This window comes from Anguilla rostrata, chromosome 19 (genome assembly GCF_018555375.3).
Source record: "Anguilla rostrata isolate EN2019 chromosome 19, ASM1855537v3, whole genome shotgun sequence".
Taxonomy (NCBI): domain Eukaryota; kingdom Metazoa; phylum Chordata; class Actinopteri; order Anguilliformes; family Anguillidae; genus Anguilla; species Anguilla rostrata.
Genome location: NC_057951.1, coordinates 7,852,555 through 7,869,738, shown reverse-complemented (window position 1 = coordinate 7,869,738; position 17,184 = coordinate 7,852,555). Strand labels below are relative to the sequence as shown.

Here is a 17,184-nt window from a genome sequence, read left to right as displayed (position 1 = left end):
GCGGCCTCAAAACGGCAAACTAAACGGCCGCCAAAAATGGATTTCGCAAGTAATCGGATTTCGCCGAAACGACCGGGAGGGCGGACGGCCGGGGCCGATTAGCGTCGTTGCGTACGTCCCAGCCGACCGACGAAATAACCGACGGACTGCAGCCACGGCAACGGAAGCGCTGGCGAGATTTGAATAATTCGATGAGCGTCAGCGTCACTGCATTTTCACAGCTGGATGGGAGGGACGGGGGCCGGTATGATAGTTTGTGTTTGATGTAGCGCCGTTAAATTGCCAAGAATAAAGGAGCCCCCTAATTAAGTCTTGTCAGTGCAGCTTGGCCAACAGACTCTCGATCGATTGCCCTGCTGGACAGAGGCCTAGGAGAGGGGGAGAGGGGTACCATCATGACCCGCCCCTTCTAGCCCAAAAATCCTGTCCTATCCTGGCCTTCTTCTGAGAGACTGTCTTTCCAAAAGGCACACGATTTAAAATAGGTTTAAAGACCAGGGTTAGGTTCATATTCAAAATATTTAAGCCCTTTACATGTTGGCAAAATATGAAAAAGACACTTATGACATTAACAAATTCCCATGACTTATGACATCGTAAATTTCCAGCAAGAACAGAATATGAATTATTTTCATTAAACAAGCTGTTTGCAATAGGAACAGGGTGAGTTGTGAATGTCAAATCAAGTAAAAAAAAAAAAGAATTCTTTTTGCAGTTAAATTTAATCATCATTGACAGCTGGTTTAACTCTTTCACGCACTGAAGACAGATCATGGACAGATCCCTGAGACTTTTCAACGAAACACATCACTGGACAAAACACGCATTCGTGTAAGGGTTTAATCATGAATACCAAAACCAACAGAAAATTAATTTTAAAAAACGATAGTAGAGAAATGTGCAGGAATTTGACTGTGTGTGTAAAGGGTTAAAGTATTTCATGTGTTTGTTTCCTCCAGGAGCTGCCACAGCGAGGCTGGCAGGCACGCATCAGTGGTGTGTGTGTGTGTGTGTGTGTGCGTGCGTGCGTGCGTGCGTGCGCGTGCGTGCGTGCGTGCGTGTGTGCGTGTGTGCGTGTGTGCGTGTGTGCGTGTGCGCTTGCGCGTGCGTGTGTGTGTGCGTGTGTGTGCGCGTGTGTGCGGGCTTCAGGTACTCAGACTCTGAACGCGATGGAGGATGAGTCAGCCCAACGGCTCTCCGGCATCTGGGTCGCGGGTTCTCTATGGCAACCAGATGGCCTGCCCCTTTGTTATTTTCGCTCTCCCCCTAGTTCCTTCACTCTCTCCACACTCAGCATTGGAAAAAAATAAAAGAAAAATCCTGTGAGAAAACTGTGGGGAAAAAGACAGATCAATGTTGCCAATGAAAAGCTATTTAATGGAGGGGGACCTGTATAAATCCTGTTATTTTATGAGATGGCCAGTTTATGAGTTATTGATATCATATCATGGGCTTGACAGTGTTTTGAAAAAAAGTGAAATTTTGCTGTAAAAATACTGTTCCTTTTAAAAAACATAAAATAAAAAACGTAAGAGGTTGGTAGCAGAAGTTAGCAGCGCTTCATCACAGCTTTGCATAAATATTCACAGATGTGCCCGAGGACGAGACGTCCATTGCTACGAGTGCCACCATTGGCCGCGCCGCCTCATGAATATTAATCAGACCAGAATGTTTCCGTCTCCATGCAACCTTCGGTGTAAAAAACACAAAGCGGACTGCCATTCAGATAATCTGTCATTGGGTTCAACTGCATTATAATGCAGAACTACTCAAGAGCCTGTCTGTGACTTAATCACTGTACCGGGACATCGCTCAATGGCAGACTGCAGTCTCCTTCCTGCCCCTAATGAAACAGACGCTGACATTAGTTCATAATCACCTTTGCCATATTTTTTACAGTCAAATGTTCTTCTTTTATCCGCAGCCACAGAAAGCTCTCAGAAAGTGACCAAACAAGCGACACACCGTTGCGCTTTCAGTGGAAGGTTAATGGCGTTTTAGGTACGAACGTAAACATTAACGCGAGTGCTCTGACTCAGCAGCAGACTGTGGGCTCCTGGTCCTGAGGGCTCTGTGTTATGCAACACAGGACGGCCTGCAGATGCCAGAGACACGGGTTCACTCATGAGCGCGAGAGCGCCAGGACTGGAGACTTCCGTAGATGTCGGACTGAATTCCGGCAAGATGTGGTAGCCGTCTGTACCAAGACCCTCGGGCGCCATTCCGATTCCTCTTCTAAAGCATTACTCCCATTACTCCAACTCATTATTTCCCTTATTCCCACTCATTATTCCCATTTATTATTCCCCTTATTCCCAATATTCCCACTCATTATCCCCTTATTCCTACTCATTACTCCAACTCATTATTTCCCTTATTCCCACTCATTATTCCCATTTATTATTCCCCTTATTCCCATATTCCCACTCATTATTCCATTATTATTCCCTTATTCCATCATTATTCCCATTATCTTATCCCTCTCTATCCTTATTCCCTCATTTCTAACTCATTATTCCTTTCCCATCAGTATTCCATTCCACTCATTATTCCCACTATCCCTCGCCTTCCTTCTGTTTAAACAGCCTCCCAGATGAGACCCATTCCCTGTGATTAACCCCTTGCTCCTCCCTGTCCCGCTCCCCAGTCACGCTCCAGCGCTACACGACTTCCATTCTCCATCCCACTCTTTCCTTTCTCACCTCTCTTCCCCCTCCCATCTCTTGCCACCTTTCTCACCTCTCGTTCCCCCATTTCATCTCACACCCTCTCACTTCTCTCCCTCTACACACCTCTCAGACCCTTTCGCACCTCCTTCCCTCTCCTTCCCTTCTTCCCCTCTTCTCTCTCTCTCCTCTTATTCCAGTAATAAAACTGTCAGAGATGGGGGAACACTGTGAAAAGGCTTGCAGAACTGCCACTGTGGAGAAGCAGAAAGCCCGCCCAGTGTGACTGACTCAGCGTTTTTAGGTTTGCTATATTTAAATGAAGGCATTTATGACTGCGAACAATAAATAATAATTCTGTTAGTACCATTTTATTACAAAAAAAACGGAAGCTTAAAATGAATAAACTTAAAAACAAAGATCACGACAAGACTACCAATAGCGCTTTCTCTCTATAATTTAAGTGCTTAACATTAGTGCACTTTTGGTGTCATCGTTTAAAGTTAAAACAGAAAACACAACTTAATTGAAAAAAACTACTTAATTACTGTAATCGTGTCACATACATCAAGATACTACTGTGGAATTTATAAATAAAGATATGTAACTCTACGAAAAAAGTATGACTGTGAAATACGGTATAAGTAGTTATAAACTAAGTCCAGTTTCCGCTTCTCATTATGGACAGGAAGGACATCCTGTAGCCTGTCGTCTAGTCTCAGTGCACTGATGACATCACAGTCAGCATTTCCTGTCAAGGTTTAACTGACAGCGCATTAGATTATGCTGCAGAAGCATTCAGGTTTAATTGAGTAGAAGCCCTAATCCACAGATTAATCTCAATGGCATCCCCGGTCATTTTTATCGGGTCATTAACCTGAACAGACGGCTGTCAGTTAAAACCCGCAGACCTGCTCTTCTGTTTTAGCTTGGTTTCAAAATGTAATCAATCTAATGTGGCCTCAAAACAAACTGGCACACACATTTAAGAACTTCATTTTTTTTTTTTTGCCGTCACAGCACTACAAGTACGCATTTACTCAAGTAAGCTTGGCCACGCTCACAAATTTCAGAGCCAAGAAGCGAAACCGAAGGGGATGGTGGTGGGCCTAAACCCTGGATGAGCTTCCTGAAGAAAACCGCTCTCTGCAACGCACAGCCAAATACAACGAACCTCGTGGCGGTCAGCTCGCGTGCACACGTCTACACAAAACTGCGAGGCGACGTGTCGGACGTTTGAGGAGGAGGCCCCTGTGAAGACGAGCACCAATCGCGTCGAGCGGTCGGCGCTGCGGGAGCGAATGAGGCCCGCGGGCTGACTCAAACACCGGCTCCCGCCCCTCCCTGCCCCTCCTCGCCGCGTAGGGGTCCGGCCGAGCTCATTAAAATTCCCAGCGGCGCGCTTCGCTCCCGTGCAATTATCACTTCAAACGCTCTTTCACACGGGAGCTGCTCGAGGCTCGCGCTTCTCGAAAAAAAACAAAAAAAACACGTCGACCACTGACAGCTTCAGGTGTGTCTCAGTCACGCAAGACGTTCTTACTGTATTTGTGCATGCACGGACACACACGCACGCACACACACACTCGTGCACAAACGCACACACACACTCACACGCACACACACACACTATTCACGGCCCTACCATTCAGTCTGCGTACACCCAATTCAGCTCAGCCACTCCATCTTTTTCCATTTAGAACTCATTGTACTCATTGCAGGACTTGTGGAAAACTAAATACGCACCGGATTGATTTCCATTTTACCCCCCATTATGGATCTGCCTGCTCCAGTCCCCCTCACCTCTGTGTGTTTTTCGGGAAACTGGGAGCGCTCAGACCCGACGACGCAGTCGATGTAAGCCTGGAGCCGGGCTGCCTCTCCCCTTGTCTCTAAATCCCCTTACAAATCAGCCACAAAGCCGCGCAGTTTTCATTTGTTTTCCATTAACAAAAGGTTACCCCTGTCATTTGAACAAGGGGCCGGTGACAGGCTAATTACTTAGACATGCTCGGAACCGCAACCAGAAATATGCCACGTTCTCTTCCGGCCGCGCTGGCTAAAACATCATTACTTTTAATTAATGGTTCTCGGCCCCGGCATTCATTCCTCCCGTTTAAATATTTATGCCCAATAACTGACATCGGCTCATTATGCGAGTGGCAACAGGCGGGCTCCTGATTGGCTCGGCTGGTGAAGGAGGTCACAAGCGCAAGTCCACGGCTCCAGGACTGGACTAGACAGAGAATCAGGCTCGGATGTAATGCTAGATGCTTTATGGACGGTGGGAGAAGAGACCAGAGGGATGAATAGCCTGTTATATGTAACATTACAATGACTTTAGGTTCTTCTGACTGTGAAAAACTGACTGTCAAGAAATTATTTACAAGTTCTTTTTGGACTACAGGAGCAACCACAAGGTTCATTAAAAACACAATAAAGGGCAGGAACTCCACCAGTACATTAAATCAGCTTCCGTCTCCGGGCAGCTTGAGACCCGAGGGCCCAAAGTTTGATCCGAAAAGTGATTCCAAATTTTTAAAATGTTCGATGGGTTTTTTTTGTATTATGGTTAAAGCCAGCTGACATTGATGCACCGTGCATCCTGAAGCACTCGAGCAGCCTGACAGAGGAATCATTTATAATGCAATCCTAACCGCGTGGCATTTACTCAGGGAACTCGCTCCACTAGCATCGCCTGCAAAACGGCCAGCAGGTAGCAGTGACATCACAATCCCCCCGCTGTGAGAGAACCCGGAGCCCTGGAGTCTTCTGGAATGTTCCTCGCGCAACACGACAGCGACGCAACGTCAATGCTAACGCCTCGCGCATCACCTAGAAGAGGCCATGAGCCAAACCATCCGTTCATTCGCTAACGCTAACACGGGTATTAAGTGTTTGCCGTATGAGCCCTGTATTAAATTGACTATTACTTCTCTCAGTTTAGTAGGAAAACAAGAGAGTTGTACAAGAATGTTTCAAGACTGAAGGATCCAGTTAATTGGCCATTAAATGCGCCATTTCAGAAAATGACCTCAGACTGGTTCATTAGTCACTTTTGTCCTTTGCAAACATGGACACTTAATGGACGACGGTCGTGTTTTCAATTAGCTCGGTCTAATCTCTAATGCTTACCCTAAGCTCATCCTGAGCTTGAATTCACTTCCTGAATAGATTGAATCCAGTTAAAATGAACTGACCCCAGCTCTGCTACTGCCCATGCTGTTAGTGTCCAGACTACTTCCCCAGGAACTGCTGCGTGTGATCAGGACTGCTCGAGTAGGAAAGTGCCCTTCGTGAGCCCCCCCACTCCCCCCCCCCCCAGTAGGACTGCAAAGCGATGCAGCACCTCACCACACCTCTTAGCCAAAGCCATTATCATCAGTCTGCACCCTGACAGGCCCGGAAAAAAGGACCTTTTCCGGGCTCAATAAAGCCATTCACAGATCTGTGCCACGGTGACACAACCTTCAAAACTTTAGAGGATCACTTAGTGATAATCTTTTTTACTTCACGCACCATGGCCATAATTTTGCATTCGGTAGAGCACTTGGTATGAAACTTGGAGCTCTCTCTCTCTCTCTCTCTCTCTCTCTCTCTCTCTTGCTCTCTCAAAGCCATTCATAAATGGTATATATTCTGTCATATCACAGAGTTTTTGCACTCACTCACAGTCTAACGGTCTTTTAGGCCGAAGGAGAACCTCAAATACGATCTTGAGTAATGCGACGAGACGGAAGGACTGTTTGGATGATGAAATAAGTACTTTAACTGTCATTAGCATGGCAGAACAAAATTACCCATCATCCCATCTGCTGAATAAGCCCAAGAACACACACATGCATATGAATGAGGAGCCCTCCCGCTGAAGGGCTCTTAGACACGCGGCCCGCGGGCGCCGCTTCCACTCCTTCCTTCACAGGGCCGAGCTACGGTCGAAGAGAGAGAGAGAGAGAGAGGCGCGCCGCTCGCGGCACGGAAAGGGCGCGGACCCGCGCGGCGCGACCGCGGCGCTTTTAGCATCGGAGACCGGCGGCTAACGGGGGAGACGGGGAAGAGCGCCGAGCCGCCGCCGCCGCCGCCGCCCTTCGGCTAAGATCGAACCCAATCCCGATGAAGAGAGGGCCCACGGAAAGCAACATAAATCCTCCTCCCCAACCCCCCCCCCTCCCGAACCCCCCCGCCCCATTGCCATTAAATAAGCAGTTTGGCCAAGCGCCCGCAGAGCTACGCCCCGCCAGATCCGTTCACGGGAGCGCGTCGACATCTAATGGAAGGCACTTTCGATTTTTAACCGCTTCTTACACACACCACCTATCCCTCCTCTACCCAAGCAGGCCGGAATTAAAACTTTTTTATCTTCTCGCTTGTTGTTAACGGGGGGGGACGATCGGGAATTATCGGTCTTGTCAAGAGAAATGAACGCTGATCCTTCCGCGTGTGGTCCTCTGATCCTCTGCCAAACTTCCCATTCACGGGGAAACAACAGCAGGGCTCTGAATCAGTGAAATCTCCTGGCTTAGGGAAACTCCGTGTGTGAGAGTTCTGGTTCTGGTTCTGGCTGATGCAGTATTAGTGTCTCACACTCCGGCACTCTTAAAGAGTCTCCATTAGGGGCGCCAGAGAGGCAAGCTTTAATATAGGCGTGTGTGGCACACACCCCCACCGCTGCACACACCCATCCACATTCTCTATAAAGCAGAGGGCTGTAATGCTGTGGTTGCTCAGGGGCAAGACGTTGGGTGGGAGCTGGGGGGAGGGTGTGGGGGGGGGGGAAGCTAATTGGACACCAACATCTCAATGGAAAAGCAGATTGGCAGGAGTCGAACTTTGACCTTTGCATTTCAACATTTGCGGTCAATTTTTTTTTTTCCCCCATCCTGGCAGGGGAGGAAAAAAACACAGTCAACGTCAACGTGCTTTCGGGTTCATAAACCTGGGCTATAAAGACAGCCCCTGGAAGCAGGCACTCCTTCCTGCCGGGTCATTACTGTGGCTATTACTCTGAAACGCAGCCCGCTCCTGAGTAATCTAAAGCAGCTATAACATTTCTGCGGTCGCATGAATCAAACGTGAAAACATTTCACTTCGGTGCAGCTGGAATTCAATCCGGTTAATGAACAACAGGAATGTCCGCACAAAGACATTTTTTTCTTCCTCTCTGAGAATAACAGAATAATTAATCACGATCTAAAAATAATCATTTTCGGCTTTCTGCGACTCCCAATCAAGGTTCGACTGTCGCAGTTCCGAGGGTCGGTGACCTCATCGCAGCTACCATCCCCGAACTGCCGAAAGTCATTTCAGTACTGTAATGCGGCAATCTAAATTTAAAGAGTTTCATTGGCCGCTGTCGACTACAAACTAAATGTGCCGTGGTGAACGGGCATGATGAGTCATCGCCGACTCGGTAAACATTTGATTCACTCCGTGAATCTGAAGTGAACTGCAGTCGTGCTAATTTTGAAAGATGCGGAGATCTAATTTGGCAGCTTTACAAAATCACCATTTCCAATAACCGCGATGGAGAGATGCAACCTACTCAGCAAGCAGAGACAGAAAACAGAAAACAGGTGAGGAACCTACTTTGATTAACATTTTGGCAGAAATGTATTGGAATGGAATCCAAGGACTATACTTGACTGAGAGTTTGTCAGTTAACCTAGAAGCAGGTCAACGGACAAATTTGGCAGTTGAGTCAATGCTTCGTTTCCACTTGTCCGGCGAATCCATTCGACAGGCACGCAGACGGCACCACTCACACTGAGGCCCGCGGGGGCGAGCGAGCTTCCAGCTCCAGGGGCGTTCCGAATGTTCAGGAGAAAAGCGCAACTGTAATTCAATAGCAATTTAGCGAGCGCCACGGCTGGCGATCGTTTAATAGAAAGAACACCCCCCACCCACCACTAAAAGGAAGAAAAACAGCCGTGTTGGAACATTCTCTGGCTTGAGAAGGATAATGGTTCAGACGTCTTCTGTTCAGTTCATAGGACAAGTGTGTTGTAATTGGAGACTTTCAAGATCCAATTATAGGGTACGAAAACGGACAAATATGACCATTTTTTGAAAGGAAAATAATGCACTAAACTGAGCACGCTTACAGTTTCCCCAGTTCATAAATACACCAAGCACATATCGCAAAAGAAACATATCAGGACACCATGTCTATTAAACAATTAGTTAGGTTCTATCTATACCGTCATCACCAAGGTGTTTCAACAGAGCCAGACTTGGTAAAACAAAAGCAGTGCCAACTAAACAAACTTTTTTCTTTGACGGATACTTAATTAAGCCTTACAAGTGCGACACATTCTAAAAAATGGAAGCAGCAGAGATTTTGTCGAATGTGATTAATCTTTGTTATTAATGAAATGGCAAGAACACTTCATCAGCCTATCAACACAGACCACATGCTGATTTCTTAACAGCAAAAAAAATTAAAATACTCTGAAATTCTCATGAATTTAATACACACCCACTGCTGTGTTCTGAGCATCTCAACCAGAAGAAAAGGACAATAAGCTTATTATAATTAAACAGACACACTCAGCAGCGGGCTGAAAACATTTTATAGTTACGGCAATGAAAAAGCCCTAATAAAGAATTATGGAAATTCATTAAATATCTAAAAAGCAATACAAGACAACATGCAGATGTAAAGGTCTATAAGGACTACACAAACGACAGTTACTGGTAAGTGGCTCCCGAATACAAGCTACCACTTTGTTGAGGACTCTGCTAAGCTCAGCAGTAATTTAAGTGCCTTGTCCTTAAAAATTACAGCATGCATCTTCTTCTTCAGAGTTAATACAACAGCCCGTACCTCCATTAAGCTACAATACAGCTCCTGTCCCAATTACAAGAGGACGTAAAATGCATTCGAAAGGAAATTAAATGAATCAGTGCCCCTAACGATGATGAAAATGGCTGCAAAAAACAAAATGCAAGTAAATTAAGTAAATTAAGACTCGGGCCGAGTAGAAGGTTCACCGTAAAATTAAAATAAAAATGTTCAGTTTTAAATTAACTCTTACAGTGCCCAATCAGACTCTTATGTACTCTGTCAGAGTTGAATTAACACTGGACATTACACTGGGCGTGGCCTGAGGTTAAGCCTTGCAGGACTGGAGTTAGGGGGTTGGCTGCGGACTCATCTTCCGTCCAAGTGACTCAACGAACGCTAGTCCACCTGTTTCCATTCATGGGGATCAGGGCAAGACTGCAACCTGGGAGCAATCCAGCACTGGATCCAATTCCCATTCCCATTCCCATTCCCATTCCTAGGCCATACAAAGCAAGAAAATGAAAAGCAAAACTAAACTAAATTAATTTACATATGACCCAGACAATAAGACAGCAAAACAAATCCACAATTTTGGAGTTATAACTGACAGAAAAACTGCCGTGCTGTGTGTGATGTGGGCTGTCCCACAGCCTACCAAACTGCACTGGGAAAGAGTTTCGGTGAAGCATGCAAGGGAACAAAACAGCAGCTTAGCTGAGGGATTTAGAAGTTATTAAATCAATCCCAAATACCCTGGTGGACATGGGAGCCTGAGCAATGATTAATCATTTGTCTCTACATTACCTCTGCTAGAGTCTCCACCCGAAATCTGCCGTCTCTGTGGGGAAAGTGTGTGTGTGTGTGTATGTGTGTGTGTGCGTGCGTGTGTGGGCGTATGTGTGTGCGTGCACTTCATACTTCTCCACAGAGCTCGCTTCATGCGCCATTAAGCAGCAAAACTTCTCTGGGAAATCAGCAGGTATCAGCACGCTAAAGTGGCACCTCACAGATCGCTTTCTCTCGCGCTATTGGCAGATGATGAATTCGCCGATTAGCTGCAGCGGGAAGCGAACAACAGGAAAGAGTGTGGGCGGCATCTATCTGAGGACACACTGCCCCTTTCGGAAACGCTTACAGAACAGGACACCACGGGAACGTACGGACACGTTACCGTAGTACACAGCCTCTTTTTGGGATGACTGCATGATTGGTGTGCTCGTTTTTGGGAGGGGGCGCAGACCAGCACACGCTCTCCTCTGACACACGCGAAGTGAAGCTCCTGCTTCTTTTTTTTTACAACAGAAGCTGATTTAGCATAGACCGTGCTCTATGCATGAAGTGGAAATGCAGAAAATTACCATTGTACGATAACGATGGAAGAGTTAGGGGGCTGTTGACTGGGTTGTCCAGCTAAACCACAGGGCCAGAGTACGAAGTAGTAGGACTGTGGCTGTCGGACCCGCATACTGGCCAATCTCCAGCAGGGGGCGGGTTTCTGACAACAGCGCATAACCCCACCCACCACCAGCAAAAATCTACGTGTGCATGCCATTACACTTACAGATCACCGGTGTCACAGTCCAGGCCTGGGGGTGCTTCAGCTAACTCTGGAACCCTGCTTTGTGAAACAGGGCTCTGGAGGGCCGCAGTGTTCGCTGGTTTTCGGGGGGTGTTCTGGGCACCGGTGGTTCAATTACGTCATCAGTCGTCAAAAGAATCCACACACCTCCTTCTCAAGGCCTAAACTAGCAGCTGCTTTTGAAAGGAACACAGAAAAAACTGCAGACACTACGGCCCCCTGGGAATTTGAGTTTGACAGCCCTGCTCCAGACGCTTCTCGCCCAAATCAGTTTAAGATTTCCCATCATTCCCCCAGCTTTAAGCGGACAGAGTCCGGCGAGCACAAGGCCACAAACTTCCCCGATAAAAGAGCGGCCAGCCCCGCTGAAAAGACAGGCGCGAGAGAGAGAGAGAGAGAGACACAGAGAGACAGAGAGAGAGAGAGAGAGAGAGAGAGAGAAAGAGAGAGAGGCTCTTCCTCGCCGCTATATAAATAGATCTCGACGGCCCGCGCCGTGCTCCGCGACCGAGCAGCTCAATCAAACCGGCTTTGTTCCGTTTTTCCCGATCGCCATGGCGACGAGCGGAGCGAGGACGGGAGAGGGGAGGGGCGGCGCTGCTGCTTTTTTTTTTGGTGAATGGAGGAACGCGCCCGCGGTGAGACAAGCGTGCGGGCAAATGTAGGCCACCGTCTGGACACGGAAAACCCAAAACTCATTTACGGGCCGAACCGGGGGCCTCCTCGAGCCGGGGCCACGCGGGAGGCCCCAAAACCACGGTGCGAAAAAAGACCCTCACAAACAGGAGAGAAACAGGAAATACTAAAACCTCACAAAATTACACACCGGAAAGGAAATGCCTAACACTTAAACAGCGACCGTTAAAATAACTTCGGTTACGCGGCTCGAACCCCAGGCAGATTAAAGACTCCACGCAATTCCGCCATCGGTGGTGAAACAGGGAGCAGAGAGAGAAACTGTGTGGAGTCCTAATCTGTTCGGGGTTTCAGCTTTGCGACCAAAGCTATTTTAATGGCAAAGACTGCCAGAGAGACAAAAGAGAATTAGACAAGTGGACGGGGGACGGGGTGGGGGTGCGGGTGAGGGGGGGGTGGGGGGGGGTGGAAAAGACGACCACCGATCAGCGGGACGATGAAGTCACGGCTTGCCGCTGCTCCTCGTCTCATTAGTCAGGAGCTCCGAGCGGCCATTAGCGCCACATCTCCCAGGAGCCTCTGCTCTTTCATTACCTGTCGCTGCAAAAGGTCACGCTTCCCCCGGAGGAGCGTGCACTTAATTCCCTGCATGGGGGGGCATTGGTGGGGGGGGGGGGCAGCTGGCATACCGGGGGACAGGCCTGTCCTCATTAGACCCCCCACCTCGCCCGCCCACCCACCCAAAGCCCAGTCAGGGCGTACTAGCAAGAAAAAAAAATTTTCAACGACACCGCCAATTTGAATAATTGTCAGTTTAGCTGCAAAATCAGACTAATCCTGGATGGGGAACGCCACTCGATGGATGGGGGCCATCTTTGAGTCTTCAGCAGTCCCAGCAGACAGCAGACGAGTTGGTTTTAAACGGCTGAACTTGTGACCGTGAGATCGCCGGCCTAAAACAACAACAGAAACGGAAAATAGCCTTCTTCGGTCAGCGGTCAGCGGCCGGCTGCGTTCGTATAAAGGATAAAGCCGCCCCCTCTGATCACAGACCAGGCCGTGAGCTAAATAAACCAACAGTAATGCACTCAGAATCCAATCATAGGTAATATCATAAGGCTCGGTTGGGGGGGGGGGGGGGGGGAGGAAAAGAACTGATCAAAGATACCCATCATTTCACATCTACAGTCTGGCTCAGGCTACCCACGGGGGAGGTGACCCGTCCCTGGCGGCCTGGTGCCTATGCATTAGTGCTGCTTCCAATGAGCTCATTCGCTGTATCGACCGACGCCCCTCACAGCTCATAGCTCAGCCCGCAGCGAAACGCTTCGCGCGGTCGCACAGGAACAGCCTTTCGGCCGTCATACGTAAGCTACGTAAGAAATGCACGGGGGAAAAAAAAAAAACACCAGAACAAACGGGCTAAATTATAACGTGTACTTTCCGAAGAGAAGTCGGCAGGAAGTCCAGAAATCATCCGCCCTAACCCCTGAGCTGCGGTAGAGAGCTGTGAATGCTGGTAATGAGATATCCTGTGCTGGGTAATTTGCAGTATTGACCGTGGCACCTGGGTGTCTGAAGCTCCCCCAGTCTGACCACGGCCAAGTCGATCACTGTTACCGTCGGGTAGTTCATTATTTTAAGTGGGTAGTCAGTACTGGCAGTGACTTGAGCCTTTCTCTTACTTCTAAAAAGAGTTCTCCGTCTCCACACATAAGTATATTATACTGTCTGGACCATTTCAGTGCTTTACTGAAATCCTGGTTTCGGAATCTTACTTGAACACCTGGGAGAGTCTATTCTTGGAAAGAATTTTACTTTTTGATAACATTATTGCGACACTCTACCTTCAGTCTGCGCTAATTATATATTTACATTAAGTTAGCGAGGTCAGAGTGTTTTTAGTTTTATTTGTATATTGGAACAATGCCAGGTGATCTGGGACTTCTGACATTTGTTCATCAGCTACAGAAGCAGAATTCTGACCTGGTAAACAAGTGGTTGTGGGTTTGAATCCACCTGCCCATAGTCCAACTGTATCCCTGAGGCAGTCAACAGTCAAAATACCACTTACAATTATTACTACTACCACCATAGATTACACTACGGAGTCAAAGATAACATGAAACAGCCGTTATAAAGATCAACAGCGCTTCTCCCTACATTTCAAAGCGCATTTTTATAAAAAGAAACGGTCCGCGTTCAACAGTGTCCTCCAGAATGTTGCCATAGAAGCCAGGTAAAAATAGAGAACGGCGTCAAAGATTGGATAGCGTTGCGTTGCCATGGTGCCGAGGAGCATCTGCAGCTGATTTGAGGTGAGACCCGTTATTTATTTCTGCGGGGAAGAGCAGATGCTATTTTCTGTCCACTGGGGAAAACGAACTCAACCTATCAACAACAATCCATATCTGGCTTGGATGTGACAGACAGAGAGGGGGGGGCGGACACGTTTGTTACAGTATAAAATAACGATATAATGAATAAAGTCTCTTAGATTTACAAGCAAGAAGTTCTTGCTGTCTGTACAAGACTCAAGACTAAGAGCACACGTGCAGCGCGCCCCAAGCACAACGATAGACTTCAACAGCCGCTTCCGTGGTGATGAATAACGTTGCTTCTAACAGGCTTCGGAAATCTGCAGCGTTATCATCGACTCTATTCCTGACACTTCATTCACAAAACATGACGTTTTTTGTTTGGTTTTTTTATAGGGCTGCTTGGCACATGAAACAGAAATCCCCACTATGAAAACCAGGCATTCTCGCCTATGATATCAGCTCTGAAACACCTGAAAATACTCATAAGGCCCCTTTACAGCTGTGTTGTATTTATTTCCTAAATTAAACAGACATTAGTAAATTCAAAAAGTAAATATACTCTGAAACATAATGTGGACTTCTTGGATTTGGCAGTGCTGAAACCAAAGAAAAGGACACAACAATATTTCACAAATATTTAGTCGCAAACACATTAGCATATTTCTTAAACAGCACAGCCACAATTTTATGACTATTTGGGTCATTTTTTAACTGTACTCACAATATTTTGTTTTTTGCAGTTAATGATCACAAAGAACGACGAGACAAAGCACAATTCGATTCAGTTCAATACCTCCCGTTGCATGGATGTACTTACCTGGTTTGTTCAAAGTATTTGTACCATTTCGTAGTTTTTAAAATGTCAAAACTGTTCAATGTTGCGCGCATATCACTTCTTACCAGTTTCGACCACCGTGCGCCGTCTGGAACGAATTTGCTTGAACAATCACGCGCGTGCATTGCAACTACAGAGTAACATACCTTGGGGTTCAGCACCAGCTGCTGTTCATCGTAGTGCAGGAGAGCTATGGAGTTCGACTCCGAGTTATTGACAAACACTTGCAGGCATGGGTACAGCGAAGTGCCCTTGCAGTCCGCCCCGCAGGTGAAGACGCACTCAAACATCTCGTCCACGCGACGCACGGAGATCACGGTGCAGTTCGCCGGCTTGCTCTGCATGTTCTGGAGGGTGGGGTTCAACCAGCAGAAGCAGAGGATGAAGAGGGACAGTATGCCGCACACGATGAGGAACAGACCGAGCCTGATGCTTTTATCCTCCGCCTCCGAGTACTCATATGATACCCTGATCTTCGCCATCAAGTCCGCGCAGCGGCAAAGAGCGTCGGCAGCCTGAACGTGAAAGAGAGGGGGGTCCTTCTCGCGACCCCCGCCGCTGTGCTCCCGCCACACAGAAGTCGTCTCTTCGACCGACCGTCCGTCCCCCTCAACTCATGCGAACTCCGTGCTTCCTTTCGCTCGTGATGTATCGCAACCCCGTGTCATATGGAACTTGTCAAAAGCGGCGGTTTTGCAGCCCTCCCCACTATTATTATTACGCGCGTGACTTCTGATTTCTATCTATCTCAGCAGTACATCCAGATTTAGACTTTGTTGAAAGGCTGCATGTTGCATCTGGGATTAGGTAAGCTTCTTATGCGTAAATAGCACACAGTTCTGAATAGCCTAAATACGGCTCTTGCCTGGCCATCAGCTGATGCGTATCGGTCGCTACGTCCATCACCGCTGAAAGCCTGCCGCTGGCGGAGACTGTTCTCCGACAACCACGCCGATGTGCTAGCAGGCTCCGCGTGGAAACGAGATGCTATTAAAAAGTTAAAGAGTCTATGCACAAGAGGAATCGATTTCTGAAATGAACGCTGCACAGATGAATGGATGAGTTATTATTATTATTATTATTATTATTATTATTATTATTATTAATAACCGTTTTCTGGTAGATGGGCCGTAGTATGCCACCGCTAATCATTTGGAAGGCGTCGAGCAATCAAAATTTGTAATGCTGGCTTGTTGATATGACACGTCTACAATTGCGTGTGGTAGCTACACAGCGTAGCCTACATTTCAGAATCAAAAAGCAATCATATACTGCGCGCATTACGGAAATCCATTCAACAGATGTCCTTTCGAGTACTGCTGCGCGCGACCTGCACGCGTCTGAACAAGCCTGCCTGCATCTGTCGTGCGCGGAATTGGTTTTTGTATGACTTCAATTGCGTTCTAATGATACGCCCTTGCTCTCAGATCCCGTATCAAAGGGCCCCCTCCGGAGATTTGGGCCACATTGGCTATGATCAGCGTTCGGGCTACTGTCCTACATTCCTCTGCTGGCTTTGGAAGAGATGCTTATTCATTCTGCACTTCTGCAGCTTTCGGGTTGCTTCGTTTTAGCTTCCAAAACGCGGCCATGCACGTGTAACGTCGTAAATGTGAATATCAACTCCGCGCAACAGCCAAGGATGATTACCAGAACGTGCGTCTTTAATGGGGCCGTTACGTAAGAAATTCAAACCACGTGCTCAACGCAAATGTTCGTTAGTTGTGTTAGTTTAAACGGTTTTAAACGCTGACATTTACCAACCCACAGCATAATTGAAGACAGCTGCTCGGTTCAAAGCGCGCCAGTGTGCTTAGCTATAAAGGCGTGAGCCGGGGATCCGAAACCCCGGTCTTGGAGAGCCACAGGGTCTGCTGGCTTTCATTCTTACGCAGCATTTAATTGGCCAATAACAATTATCTGACTTCACATGGCTGCTTGGGCGCAAATTGGTTGCTGAATTTACGGTGAAAATAAGTATCAGCAGACCCCCTACAGGTGTGGTAGTATATGGTGCGTCAGACTAATTCTTCCGAGCACGGGCTTTTAAAAGAGTACAGACATCTCCGTTTAAAATCACCAATTTAAACGTTTTGAAAGAGCTGGCACCACCAAATCTGTACATATGCTGAGTTTACATTTCAATTGTGAATTGGCCAGCGCGGATTTCTCTCCCGAGCAATTCCCGTACAGCAGCTCGTCCGGATGGACCCTATGTATAATTCAAACCAATAACCCATTATCTGAGGTTAGCACTGCGCCCCGCATTCCTTAGACGCGGGCTACTTACCATTCAATTCTCAATACTAAAGTGTAATGGGACATGACCTCGTCGAATTTATAGCACATGACAGGCCTTCTCT

At 47.4% G+C, this 17,184-nt stretch overlaps 1 protein-coding gene across 15 annotated transcripts in view; it reads right to left on the bottom strand.

The window, feature by feature from the left end:
* Positions 1-16,912, bottom strand: part of LOC135245687 (calcium-activated potassium channel subunit beta-4-like) — a 33,568-nt gene extending 16,656 nt beyond the window's left edge. For all 15 annotated transcript variants that reach the window (XR_010327343.1, XR_010327348.1, XR_010327341.1 and 12 more), the window contains exon 1: positions 14,968-16,912. Coding sequence is in view for 1 of the 15 variants with exons in the window: in XM_064318913.1 (XP_064174983.1) it covers positions 14,968-15,303 (336 nt within the window). In the remaining 14 variants the exon portion in view is untranslated. The remainder of the gene's footprint in view (positions 1-14,967) is intronic.
* Between the last annotated feature and the right edge of the window lie 272 nt (positions 16,913-17,184).